At 38.0% G+C, this 14,576-nt stretch overlaps 1 protein-coding gene across 1 annotated transcript in view; it reads right to left on the bottom strand.

The window, feature by feature from the left end:
• Window positions 1-14,576, bottom strand: part of POLR1A (RNA polymerase I subunit A) — a 36,542-nt gene that overhangs the window by 18,657 nt on the left and 3,309 nt on the right. The window contains exons 3-18 of the mRNA XM_059817395.1: window positions 14,417-14,566; window positions 14,219-14,326; window positions 13,173-13,258; window positions 12,953-13,062; window positions 10,918-11,004; window positions 10,144-10,246; window positions 9,510-9,672; window positions 8,129-8,302; window positions 7,805-7,927; window positions 6,755-6,982; window positions 4,845-5,099; window positions 4,255-4,446; window positions 3,295-3,438; window positions 2,667-2,850; window positions 595-677; window positions 321-479 (exon numbers count right to left, since the gene is read on the bottom strand). Of these exons, the coding sequence (XP_059673378.1) occupies window positions 321-479; window positions 595-677; window positions 2,667-2,850; window positions 3,295-3,438; window positions 4,255-4,446; window positions 4,845-5,099; window positions 6,755-6,982; window positions 7,805-7,927; window positions 8,129-8,302; window positions 9,510-9,672; window positions 10,144-10,246; window positions 10,918-11,004; window positions 12,953-13,062; window positions 13,173-13,258; window positions 14,219-14,326; window positions 14,417-14,566 (2,349 nt within the window). The remainder of the gene's footprint in view (window positions 1-320; window positions 480-594; window positions 678-2,666; window positions 2,851-3,294; window positions 3,439-4,254; window positions 4,447-4,844; window positions 5,100-6,754; window positions 6,983-7,804; window positions 7,928-8,128; window positions 8,303-9,509; window positions 9,673-10,143; window positions 10,247-10,917; window positions 11,005-12,952; window positions 13,063-13,172; window positions 13,259-14,218; window positions 14,327-14,416; window positions 14,567-14,576) is intronic.

The following is a 14,576-nucleotide window of genomic DNA, read 5'->3' as shown; positions in this document are numbered from 1 at the left end:
GCGGCAGGGTGAAGAAAACAAAACCAAACCATTATTAATAAAATAATAAACCAAAGCAATTCTTATTGAAGGCTTTAAGAAAGTGAAACAATGAGTAATCACAAACATTCCTATTTATAATTTTAAAAGCGTTTTGAATATTAAGCCAATTTCTCATTCAGAAAGGACAAGGTTGAGGCGGCCAGGCAGTATGTGAAGCCTCACGCTGGGGACAGATGGAAAGCTTCAGCCTCCAGAACAGTCAGGCGCCCCTCATCCACTTTAACTTAATAAGAAAGTCTCCAAACAAGATTAGTATACACAGATGCCTCAATGCCAACCTTGTTAACTTCATTGTTGTAATTGTTTACTTCCTCCTTGAATTTCAGATCAACCATGTTAAAATCCCTCTGGTCTTTGCAGAGATGGGCATCCTGCCATTTCCCTTGGACCTCCTCACAGGATGCTGTTTCTGGCAAATTAAGAGCAGCTCTAACAGCCTGAAAGTAAAACATAGGGTTTTTTAGGTGCTAAGCAGACATGGTTAAACAGGGCAAGATTTCAAAAATTTTTAATTTGGGGGGGGCGGGGAAGAATTCTGCAAGGCAGACTTACTTCAATACCACACTGTCTGGACTTTTCAATGATTTTTTTTCTTTTGTGGTCTGCTTCAGGTTTAACCAAAATATCTTCAATCCCTGTTAAAAAAAGAGTGACAGACCACATAATGATCTGAACTGAAAAAGAATTGAGGAAGAAACCACATTTGGTGTCAGGGATTTTGAGAGCAAGGAGCTAGAACAGGAAGTCACAATTAAAGATACAGTAATTGTTAAAAGTCAGACTAACTGCAGTTTGACAAGAAAAAAAAATTCTGAGCGGCTTTTCGAGAAGGCATAGGCTCTCAACAAAACATGCAACATCAGCTAAGCTAAGCATTAAGGGTGCAAAAGCAACTGCCTAACTTAAGAAGTCTTAACTTCAGCAGTGTCTATAAAATATTAATTGGTGCGCTTGCACACAAACAAACGTTACAGGCCAGCCACATCAAACTGTTTTTCTCTTCCATCCACTTTCAAGTTCCTATTAGCTGACCTTTGGAGCATCTGTAATTTCCTAGTTTTAAAAAGTTAAACTAAAAAGAGACCCTTGTGATGATAGGACCAGAAGAACAATTTATAACAAATCAAAGGTTGGAACCCTAAATCCTGTAATCTATTTGTAAGTTCTGCAAAAGTCACTAAAATGGCTGGAGCACATGATGGATGAGGAAAGGCTGAAAGATGTGTGTATCTGTCGTTTAGAGATACAAGGAAAAAAAATTTTCTTCATGAGGAAAAAAATTTTGACAATGTATATGATCAAATGCTGGCACAGGGACCCAGAGAGGTTGCACAATCGCCATTCCTGGAGATATTCACAACTTGACTGGACACAGCTCTGCCTCAGCTCATCTGGCAGGACTTGCTTTGAGCAGGGAGCTGCGTTAGGTCACCTCCAGAGGTTCCTCCCAGGCTACACGTACACCAGTTCTAGGGGGACAAGTGGGACACTTTGCTAGTAAGTTACACACACAATTACAAGGCAAAGGAGCCTATGGCCCTGTCACATGTCCTTCTATCTTCACTCTTTCTGTCCAGCCCTGCTCTCCTTTTCCCATTACAACCTTGCCTCTTCTACTTTATCTCCTTCTCCTGAACCTTATTCATCTCATCCCAAAGTCTCATTTTGCTCAGTGCCAAATCATCTCATCTTCACGAAATCCCACTCCTGCTCCAGTCCCACTTCTCTTTTTCTGATGTCTTAACTGTCTAGTGATCCCACCCTCATTACCTTTTCCTGACTAGTTTTTGCACCCTGGCTCTCAAGTCATATTTTCTGTGTCTTCCAGTCAATTAAGCACCTTCCTCACTTCAATAGGATCTCCCTCCCTTTTCCTTGGCTCACGGCAGTCTGTTGGTTCCTCACTACTGCTGTCTACCAGTTGACCGTGTCTACGTAACTTTAAGTGATCATATTGTGCCCTCAGATAACAGCCAATTTAAACACTCCTGCTGCTATATACTCTAAGTATTTCATTAGTACAAAAACATCTTGTAAAGCTCTACATGGTAATTTGAAATATTTCAACTATTGCAAGAAGAGTGAGTACAGTAAGGGTGGGTCAAATTTTTATTGCCTGCCAAGTGCATTTTTGTATGAGTTAGCAAAGCTGTAATGAAAGTCAAACATTTACCAAAAGATTTACAGTAGTATGAGATATGCAAGACTTGACTAATAACCCCACAAAGTTCTTCCACCTCACTTTATCAATTGTTCTGGTTTATACGCAACAATTCTTTTTCAGAGAAGTAAAATAACAAAGACTCATAGGAGGTTTTGATCTAAACAGAATTTCAACACAAGACATTTAGGCTCTGTACACTTTGATTAGGCAGGATAGAAGAAAGAACTTGATGCACATACTCAAGATTATACTTTCTCTTTATGCTTAGAAGACCAGCTATGCACCAACCAGAACAAAGACCACCAAAAAAAAGGCTGGCAAACAGCTATCCCACTCAAGGAGAGTCTTGCAAAAATTTATTTACAGAACTCTTACCATGTATTACAACCAACAATGTCTCTTTCATATCTCAGGAGGTGCTGCAATACAGCACCGGTGAATTAGTCCTTGTGTTACTCACCCATTGTAAATCCCCTGTACAGCTGCAGATAAGCAGTAAAGAGGCGTCCTAGACATGTCAGCACTTTCCCACTAGTTTCACCCCCATAGATTTCATAGCAACAGTGGACCAGACCATAGGCAGAACTGCCAAAGTGAGCTTTGTCCAAGACTCCACACAGTAATTCCCCATTTCTAATAATAACCTGAAAAATAAAACACAGCTATTCAGGAAAACAGAATTTTTGATCTTATTATGATCTCTACAGGTTTTTCTGTGTAATCTACATGAAAATAGGTTTAAGTAAAAAGTTTAAAAAGCCCACATATTGGTGAACAGTTAAACTTCCAGAATTTATACTAAAAATAAAACTTCTAACACCATCTGTATTTTTCCACCTATAAAGTCACACAATGAAGACACATGGCTAACAAAACCAGATGAAACCTGTATCAGTCAGGATGAGAACAGAATTTTTCCTGACCCTCAAGCCTATCCTCTACTCACCACCTTCTGGCAGTAAACGTTGCTCAATATCTGTTTTTAACTTTGTCATCTGCCTGCTTCCATTCCTATTCCTCTACTCTATTCACAATTTTATTACAATACAGCCCACAGCCCAGCCTCCTGAGTTGCTGCCCCAGCATACCTGAGATTCACACATTGACTCAAGATTTAGACATCTATTTGCAGGTCCCTTTACCCAGGCTCTTCCACCAATCTTAGCTTTCCCAGTCAAATTCAGTGGGACGTGGTTTTCTGGAATGATGTTTATTAACAATGTAGAAACAACCTACAAAGAAGAACGAAGAGTGGCAGGAACAATTTATTTCCTATATTCCCTTCTCAATGTAAAGAATTTGGCATGGAGGAGAAAAGCAACATCCTATACGTATTTTTTCCACTGACAGCAAAGCTTTAAAAGCTTGGAAATCTGAAGTTTACAAGACAGGAATATCTTCTTGTTACTCTAGCCTTTGAAAGATCAATGAGCTGAGACATATAATTATTCAGAAACATACGGCACCGAAGAATTTTCCAATAATTAGATATCTACACATATATGTATTAAAAAAAAAAAGAGTTGTCTGTTGGGTTTTACAGGAAAAGCTGGCTAAGAATTTCCCCTACTCTGCTATGAGACTAATACTTGCATTGAATGTTAAACTCTCTTAAATAATAGAAAATGGAGCACTCACTTCAGCTTCCCAGATATTACATCAACCTAATGATGATCTCAACCAAAAAGTCAAATACCAGAATATTTACCTACAACCTTTAAGTTCAGAGATTTAAAAGCACTGACAGGCATAACTTAGTCCACTACGATCAACAAATTCCTTCTCTGCTCCCATGCCTTCAAACTGCAGCATTATACTTCCACCTGCAACACTATTCAGAGCAGCAAGTAAAAGTACTATTCTAATACTGTCATTTTAAATGAAAGACAACTCTCATGGCTCCAATAACATACACCAAGATCTATGTGGTGTTGATTAGATGATGGGATCTGGCTTTTCAGCAACCCTCAGCAGCACTGGTTTTAACATTAGCATTCTGTTTACTTTGGAACCACCAGCATTCTTTAATCCAATTTATTATAAACTACCTGCTTTCCTGTCCATAATCGCTGTGGCTTCATAATGGCAGGAGGGTAGATTTTAATTCTTCCTTTTTTGTCTGTTAGTCCTCGGTAAACAAGCTCCATATATTGCTCTCTGGTGAAAAAGCAGCCCCGGATTGTCATGCTGACTCCAGAAATCATGTGATCCTGGATCAAGCCAGGAAGTGGCTTCCCATCCTAAAGAGATAACAAGAAAAAGGGTTGGGGGGAGTAGTAAGTCACGTGCTAGCAGCTCCCAAAATTATGCCACCTGGATAAAAGCACTAAAGTAATTTGTAAAGAACTCCTCATCACAGCACAACTCTTTACTAAATCTTTTCTGGACACTGACCTTAAAAGGAAGGAGATTGTTCAGATGTGCTGGGCCTTCTTTAGAAGGAAAGAACAACAAGTGAAGACGTTCTGTCTTCAGAAACCAGGAATAAATTTCAAAAATAAATTTAAATAAATAAATATATTTTAAAACCCCATCAATCTCATGTATCATTAGAGAAAACAAAACAAAACAAACAAACAAAAAAAATCGAACAAAGTGATTTCACGTAGGAATAAATTTACCTGACAGTTTTACTTACCTTTGGAACCAGATACTGTTCATCAGTAAAAGCTAAGGTGTAGGCTTCTGCTCTACCCAGCTCACTCTGTGGAAAATGGGCATTCATTTCATCACCGTCAAAATCTGCATTGTAAGCCTTGCAGTTGGCATAGTGAAGCCTCAGCACTTTTTCTCCTGGCAGGATTCGGGCCCGGTGAGCTTGGATGGAGGGTCTATGAAGAGTGGGCTGGCGGTTCAGTAAAAGGACATCTCCATTTTTAATATGTCGACATACCTGCAAAAGAATTTTGATTGCTGCCTATAAGGCATTTCCATGCATATCTCTGAAAGACTGCATCTTAAAATATACACACATCCAAAACATCTTCTTTCTAGTATTAACGTTCTGCGCAAAACTTTGTAAGAGAATCAAGACTACTTGCCCCTGAACGCCCTCTGCTTTCCACCAAACCACACTCTAAGGCTGCATATCCTCCATTAATTCCCACAAACCACAGTAATCAAACCAAGTTAACAACATGCAAGCCACACTCTACCAATCTCTCCTCTCCCTTGGCAATATAGGGATCAAAGACTGAAAAAGAAAGAAAATTATGCCATTTGTAAATGAGAAAATAAACTATTTATCCAAAGCCCACTAGGCTGAATACCTGTCACCATACACTCAGAACCAGACTTTCTAGAGTAAGGTAATAATATGACCTAGTAGCTGAAGCAGAGGCCAGGGATCTCTGAGTTATAATTTCAGGTCTGAAAAATATATTATTATCTAGAACACAGTCTCTCAAAACAGACTCATTTTAATTTCTCTGTCAGTAACACCCATAGTTCCATTTAAATTACTATCAACGGGAGTATGATAAGCTGTTTGTACAGTCTACTGTCATGTTTACCTCTGTGACAGGTTCTGAGAGAACTGACATCACAGAAATACTGTCTTAAATATTAAATCTCTACTACGCCTCTATCAGAGACACGGGTATACATAACAGACATTGTGAAAAAACTATTCATCACCACAACTTTTGCCCTCACAGCTAAATGATAAGTTCTCAACTCTTGCAAGGGATGGAGATAGTGTTATTAAGAAGTTTCAAAGTTTGATTAAGCTGTAGCACAGAGAACTCAAACCCTCCAGCAGCTCCAAAGAAACAAGTGATACAAGCACTAAGCATTTCACAAACATTAATGTCTGTACAAACAGAAGGCTATCAGTGTGGTTGTTTCTTGTTTTGTCATCTGTAAAACAAGATGGTGGAGGGGAAGATGGATCCCAGGTTACAGCAGTCAGTGCTAAAAGACAGACCAGTCCTCCTCCCCTGGTTGGTGCCACTACCAGCACAGCTGACACAGAACAGAGGACTACTTCTTACATAGTCGAGGGCACCCCACTCCTGGAATACATCACATCAATTGCTTGAGTTGTACCTGCTCTACAAGTATGCTGAATTTCAGCCTTCAGAACTACCACCAAAAAACTGCTCCAAATACAGAACCTATTTAGTATTTCAAACAGAGAGGAGAAAAAAAGAATTTGCTGAGAAGGATAGGGAGGCAGGGGGACATAAAAGCATAAAATGAAAGCAATATTTTAACTTCCATACTGCTAAGTTTCCCAAGAATAGTCAGCTGCAAAAGAAAGACTACTCCATGTCTTGGCAAGATGAATGCCACACACTGCATATTATTAACATAAAATTCAGGATGGAAAAATGGTTTTTAGGATCTGAGAAAGTATCAAGCCTCTCTTCCCAACCCACCCCACCCCCAACTTCTTCTCAGCTACCTTTTAAAAGGCAAGATAACCCTGCCCTGGGAGTCTTTGTGAGCGAGCCCACTGGAATCACTAGCAAGGACAGTAGTATTACTATTTAAAAAAAAACCACCACAGGTGTAGGAGGCCTCTGACAAGCTCTTTGTCATACTCACAATCTTCAGTCCTGACTGGGGCGCGCCTGTTGAAGGAGTGAGGAGCTGCTTCGCTATGGCCTCCCTCTGGGTCAGGCTGCTTGCACTCAACACTGTACGAGATCCATCTTCATTAATGACCATGGAGGCCCCAGGGTGAACCTTTGGGCCATTTATGACAGCCTGCCTCAGCTCTTTGACATTCCAGGGAGTGACTGGCTGAGGATAAGTCAGTTTGGTAGCAAATACCTAGACAGGACGGAAGAGAGGCAAGAAATACGTTGTTCAACTTTGGCTTAAAAAAGTACTAAGTCACTGAGAAAATAGTGTCAAATGTTAACTCATACAATTTAAACATAAATTACTTAAAGCTCTTGGATGGATCTCTTCAATCTACTGTCATGACAAATAAATACATTTCTGTTTTAAAATCCTCTACCATAAGAATAGAAATGATGTCCTTCTTACGATTTTCTACTGCAGCAGAAAAAGAAAACTCAATCAGCAATTAGAAAAAAAAGAAGACATGCTTTTAGATTCTGCAAACAAACCAACAAATACAGAGAAAAAAAGGCATTATCACCATGTCCATTACTTGCAGACAGGCAAGCAGAAAAGATGATAGAATAAAAAGCTCAAATTCAGGCTTGGTGTCATGTCTGTGTGGTTAAAATTCATTAAGGATGAAGTTGGTGACGTTATCATGGCCTTTTCTTAAAGGCTGCCGTAGCTGTTACAAGATACACTGTCCAAAGACCACAGGACGCACAGGATCTACTTATAAAGTTTGCACCAATTCATAATCCCAGGAAGCAAGTACAGCTTTTTCTTTTTTTTAATTCTCTTTCCCAGATGTGGTGTTCAGTATAACGGTAAGAATTTCCTGCTCTTCAATGCTCCTTCTTTATTAACACACAGTAGCACCATATAGCTATGACACTGGGGAGGAAGGAGTCCAGATTAGTCACAAAATCTCTACATTTTAAACTGCTTGCTATGTAGCTGAAAGTGTTACAGTGTAGTTCAGTCCCCATCTGCACCAGAAAGAAACACTCCTTTATTAATTCTTACCATAGGAATGCCAATCTCATTGGTACCAATGTACATATCAGGGCAAATGACTGATCGAGCAGCAAAATCCACACGCTTTCCCATCATGTGCTTGCGGAACAGTCCTTCCTTTTTCTCTAATAGCTTTGAAAACAGAAGTTAATAATCAAAATTTGAAGGCATGCAACATCAGACAGATTCTCCAGATATTATAGTGGTGAGTATCACAAAAATGCCTACATACTAATGACAAATACTTCACTTCTTATTCCATCAACTTCTTTTGTTTTAACTGCCTGTGGCACACAAAGTCCAGAGTCTCTAAGATTCTGCCTGCTTACCTACCTGACGAATACCAGGGTATTTTTCTGTCATTAGTTTGTCCATGTCACTATCAAATACAATGTTGACATGGCTCTGAAGACGAATCCAAGCGTTGTACAGCTTATCTGCAATGGTCTGTCCTGGAATCATTGTCAGGACGGAATGGTCTAGAGGTTCATTATTCTCTCCCGTCTCCTACAGAAACAGAAATCAGAAACTTCAACTTAACAAAAAATACCTTCTATTTACTAGGCTGAAAATATAGTATTAAATAGCAAATGAAACATCAGCCACTATTTCACACCTCATTAAAGACACTAACTTGAAAAAAAACCAAAAACCAAAAAACTATTAACAGCGTAAACTTCATTTTCAAATTATTACAACCAAGTCCCTCAGACAGGTCTGCTGTCAAGCTTTATAAACTGACTTGGATGGGAGATCTCCAAACACCACAGCTACATATATACCAGTGGGATTTTAAAACATGATTGCTAATCAATCATCTCCTGGTAAGTAACAGTCCTCTTTCCAAACTAGATGTTAGTGGTTAGTCAGTCCGTGCTACAAATCACTGTGCTACCAGAAAGTCCTATTCTTAGATAAAAATAATGTAAATCCAAGAGCTTTTATCACCTACATCACTTTGTTTTCACAGTCTAAAAGTTGGTATACCAGTCACATCCGAAACACATTAACCTTCCGCCAAGTCAAACATTTTAAGAACATATCTCCACCTAGTGGCTAAATTCTGAGTAACTAAAAATGTTTTCAAAATGTTTTACACTGAGGATGTAAATCAAGTTCAGCTGAAACTAAGTCCAGTATCAAAGAACCCTCAATAATACAGTTCATGAACAAATATGAAAAGAGGCATGAGGACATACATTATTATTTACCACTATATGACTATGTGAACAGGTCAGTAGCAAACAAGCATTGTTACTAATTAATGTTATTTGTGATTTTTATTTTTCTGTTTAGACATCAATGCTCAAAACCAACCACGATCACAATGTGCTCTACTAGGCTTAGAAGATAAAGTGGCTTTTTTCCCCTCATCATTTTTCATTTGATGAGATGCTGGAAAAGTTTTATTGTGAACTGTTTGTGCAGTACATCTTTCATTCTCCAGTAACAGGAGCCTGTTATGTCTCACACATAGTAATCTAATACAAAAACCATGACTAAAGGAGTCTGCATAAAATACTTTTCCCTTTGCACCGGGCAGGTGAGTGGAAAGAGGCATGAGCAAAAAAAAAAAGCTATGGAGAACATCTCCAATGGCTCACACTCCAACAGCCCAGGCAAAAACTGTTATTGGAACAGTTTAAACAGGAGCCTGCCTGAACTTGACCCACACATCCAAAAAGCAAAGAATAAGATAACCATCAAATCTTACTGTTTGGATTTCTTCTTCTGTAATTTTTATTGGCTGACATTGTTCTTTTGCCATGAAAACCAAGAGCTTCCGTATCATTTTGGCATCTTTCATGACAGCCTGCAAGTTCACAGTCTGACCATTTGTAAACAGTCGGTCTCCAACACGATTTACGGGACGATACCTGCAGCATATCAAAATTACTTTAGAAGATTAAAGCCACCGAAAAATAGCATGATAAACCTCAAACATTCTAAGCTGAGTCTTCAATGCGTGAAAAATAATCCTTATAAACTAACAGTGAGCATTTTAAAATTCATATATTATACTGGGACAGTCATAAAAGAGGAATGATTCCTTAACAAGTAATTCTACCAGTACTATACAGTTTTAATAGTTTGTAATAATTTAAAATACTAACACTAAAATGCATTTTTCTCATAATTAGTATTTCAGTCCTTTAACAAACTCACTTGAAGTTATAGTAAAACTTACCAGCAGTTACTGCTGTGATTTTTATTTGATTTTTTTTAACACTTCACTGACACTTTAGCAGACCAGTGCCTGGACTCTAGGTGTTTGCATCTCCAACTCCTGCAAAAAGTACGTGCTAAACCCCGTGATTTCTACATAAGTTTTTTGGGGGAAATTTTACCTTGAAGGCGGAACCACAAGTAGATCTAAAAAAAACATGTCTGGACTGAATCCCAAACTCTCATGGGGACCCATCCCAGGGAAGAGGTAACGCAAGAAGAAACCTAAAAAGATACCGTAGAAAAGATACACTCATTATCACTGCTATTGTTTGGGAGTCCAAACCCCCAGATGCATTTGGTCAGTCAAGCCAAAAACGTCTGCTAAGTTAAATACGAGTGAGCTCATTTAAGATAAAAACACTTCGGCATACTTTAGAAAGAATTGCCATTGTTCTTTTTGGTCACATACGTGATTTTTTAGAAACAACTCTGAGCAGAAATATAGAGTATAGCAAAAGAAAAAAGCAAAACAGCAGGAAGAAACAGTCTCCAGCTACTAGCTGTGACTGATACATGAAACTGCATTGGTTTTTCCTGGCAACTGCAGACAGAATCAGAGTACAGGGAACTCAAAAGAAGAGATGGCTAAATACATTCTCAGTCTTTAACCAACGTAACTGTGGGGAATATTAGGTGCAGCACCACGTGAACATCAAATTCTCTGCAAACAACAATCATGATTTGCGGGGAGCCACAATTTGAGAATAGCTGATCAAACTGTTCATTGAATCCAGCTCTCTGCATTCACTAGCTACCAGTTCTTCTGTCACAAAATCTGTCTTGCAGCCAGGAGCCCTTAAGGCAAAAGGCTAAGGTTTGACAAGGAACATTTGCAGGCTTTGTCCACTAAATGATACAAAAAACAAAGTAACATGGCTCTTAACAACCATTACCTTCATTCTTCCACAGAGCCAGGATATATTCCTTGGCAGTCATTGGTGTCAGGTATCCTCTCTTTCCTAACTGGCTTTCATCAATAGCTGAAAAATAATAATAAAATAAAGTATTTTTTTAAAAAAAATATTCGTAAGAGGTTACTTTCAAAGGTTTTTTTGCTTACAATGATAAGTGCTTCCAGCTCAGAGAAGGAATGGAAATACATACAAAATATACTGGCTGACATCTACATTAAAATATCATTAACATGTTTGCTTTGGGGATATGAAATTAAAGTAAGAGCCTTCCCAGCATGGAAAAAAAAGCCATTTCTGTGACTAATGGACATCAATAGAAGCAACTGAAAACAAAAATCAACTTTAATATCTAAAGGGTATGCTTTATTTGATTAACGGTGAGCTGGACCCCTTCTTCAAATGATCTCATCCACTGACCAAAACACAAATCAAGAGTCAACCTGCAGCTGGGGAACACAGAAGTGAGATTCAAGTACTACCAGTGAGATCAAAGTTCCCATGAAATACCCGACTGGATGAGACAATAGCAACAGTCAGCAATCCATCTATATTATAAATTAAGAGACTGGGCCTTGCTACTGAAAAGCAGAAAGATTTTCTTCTTTTTTTTAAAAAAAGACAGAGACTTTAGCTCTCAATTTCCATTTCTCTTGCAAGCCAGCCCCTTGTGTCCCAGGGAAGCCAGGACACACGACTGAACAAAAAGCAATTCTCCCAAGACCTCAGAAAAAGTTTCCTACTGCTTTTTTGGTTAAGGTCCAGAAACACAGATTTTTCCACACTGAAACTTCAAATCCCCATTCATTCATATAGAAAACCTTTCCATCCCTTAAACATGAATGCATCAATGCCAAGGTTAGAAGTACTCCAAGATTCAATACAATGAGCAACCGTGACACAGACTATGCAAAATGTATATAACCATATAGTCCATTCCATTTCAGAACATACAAGACTTTACTGTAATGAAAGTAACCAAGAGGTGTTACAGCCTTGGTTTTTGAATACTGACAGGAGCAAGATGTTTCTTATCTGTACTTCAGCTGTGAATGTTAACAGAGACTGCAAGAATATGCCTGGGTTTGAAGCTTTCTGTGGTGAGGTAAAGTATTCCAATTCTGGCAACTCACCTGACCCTCCAGAACAACTATTTTCATCACTAGCATAATAAAACACATCCCCAAACTTTGGACAGTCCTAAAGGGGCTCAAATAAAAAGCCCAAAGTATTAGCCTACAATTTCATGGAGCAAAATCATAGTTGTCATTATTGGGATACATAAACTTTCCTGCCTTTGTTGAATTATGGATAGGATGCTAAAGCAGGGATCTGACCTTTCCACTTGAAAACTCATCACTGACATCGCGCTTCTCCAGGCACAACTCCAGAGATTTAACCTAGTATTTAAACGACAGACTAGCAAACGGACTAAGCTCTGTTTATAAATCTTTTCTAAAGCTTAAATAACACACACAAATCCACTTCAATTTACCTGGTTGCGTAAAGGATCAAGGATAGAAGAAGAGGAAAAAAGTAAGTTTAAAGTGATCCAAACACTACAATAATTACGCTTGGAAAGTGTCACCTATTTTCTTTTCTGTCTTCTTTAAGAGGAAATTCTTCCATATGAGGTAGGACTACCTGATTTTAATTCTGAAATAACATTGGTCATCTTCCTCCTAGTTCATTTGTTATCTGGTCCCTCTAGTTTAAAAACCTAGCGGAAAATCATCTACCCATCAGAAATGCAGGGTCTCAAAACCACATTAGAGTTGACGTAGATTATGCTTTTTTGTACTTCTTTTCCTGACGTACAGACACTCGAAGCTGCAAAAGCAAAGAAGGCTCGCAGAGAAATTTAATGGAGTCGGGTACTCCCCTACTGCTGAGCTTACTGTTTCATTTAAATTTTTTATACATGAGTCACAAGAGCATAGTCACTGCTGGGAGTCTGAGCACCTTAAATACAGGAAAATAAATGCAAACATATTTGAGTAGAAGGAAAATAGTTTACCTGCTGGGTCATCCAGGACGCCTTCCTCTCCTGACTTATGGTACACTGTAGACGGATAGGTTACTGTCAGCTTGCTGTTATGCTCTTTTCGCACTAGTGATCTCCTAGATCTTAAAGGAAAAAAAAAGAAAAACAGGAAAGGCAGATAAAAAGTTAATACAAATGCTCACAATATTTAACTTTACACCAGCTATTTACTTCCTCATGTAGTAAAACTTACTTGCAGTTTGGGCATTTCTTTGAACTCATATGTGCTTTCCAGAACTGTGCTATCAGTTTATTTCTACACTCACATACATTTTTTACCTGATAAAGGAAAAAGAAAAAGACTTAAAAATAATGAAAATAATAAATTCAAACATTTGATATGAAGAATTCATTAAACACTACATAATTAATGTTAACTATTGCTACGAACATTATTAGTATCAATGCATGCACATCCTTGCATTGATTTAATTCATGCCTTGATCTCTAGTGTTCTTCCATCATCTTCCCATATTTGCTAGAAACATATATCCCTCAATGCTCATCAGCCTCCTTTTTAAATTTATTTCATAAATAGTCTTTAGTTTTCAAGTCAGTACTAAATTTTAAATCTTTTCTCTAATGATGATTTAAGAAGGCAGAAGATTGACAAAAATCCCTTCTTTTGACTGCTCATGAATGTATGATTTCCAAAGCGCTCAAGGTTAGTTTTGAAACAAGTGATTAAGGAATTAAACTCGGCTTATAAACAAATCTGCTCTAGGACGTTAGACCTTTAAATATTTCTTTACTAGTATTTTCCTTTAACTAACAATGTACATTAAACTGCGTTTAAATGGAAACGAGAATTCAATTACAATTACGTAATTTTTTCTAAAACTTTCACTGTAAGTAATTCTGCAAATTTGCTGGATTCACAAGTTCTCAAAAAATGTTCTGCGGTTCATACAGAGAGCACCATACAGAGAGGTATCAACATCTGCAGGCAATGTACTGACAGCAGTATCAAATTATTTTTATATGATATTTACACAATCAAAACATTTCCCTTCATGATGTGTATTTTCCAGAAACCTAATAGTTACTCTAACAGGTAAGAAAACCTTTTTAAGCTTCATTTTAGACATTTTACTCAGAAAGCCCTCTAAATGTAACACAATTCAGAACTCCTGGACAAAAATCTAGAGTCTACGTAGTCAAAGACAGACGTTCTTCTGCACATTACTATTTTAAAAGGACAAAACCTGAGATCCCCGGAGAAGCACTGATTGTACTTACATTTGAACACTGATCTCTTATTTGATGACTCTGTAGTATTTCCTGAACATGGTGATTTAACTCTTCTTCAATTTCTGAACCTGTTGCATCTGCACATTGCTCTAAAAACTAAAAGAAATGGAATAAAAGAAATTGGGATAGCTCTATACTTACAGGACTATTAATTCAAAAAGGAATGGAGAAATACATAGTACTTGCCCTGTTCAGAATGACTTCAAGATCATGGACGGCATGAAGCAACCCTTTTTCCAGAACCTTCAGCTGACTTAGCAATAAGTGAACCACAGCTCGAGTACATGTCAGCATGTGACAATTTAAACAAGAACCTCGAATTAGAAGGTATAATTTCTGGAAAGAA

The sequence above is a fragment of the Gavia stellata genome, chromosome 5, assembly GCF_030936135.1.
Source record: "Gavia stellata isolate bGavSte3 chromosome 5, bGavSte3.hap2, whole genome shotgun sequence".
Taxonomy (NCBI): Eukaryota; Metazoa; Chordata; class Aves; order Gaviiformes; family Gaviidae; genus Gavia; species Gavia stellata.
Note: the sequence above shows the minus strand (reverse complement) of the source record. Positions and strands in the feature narration are given on the sequence as shown.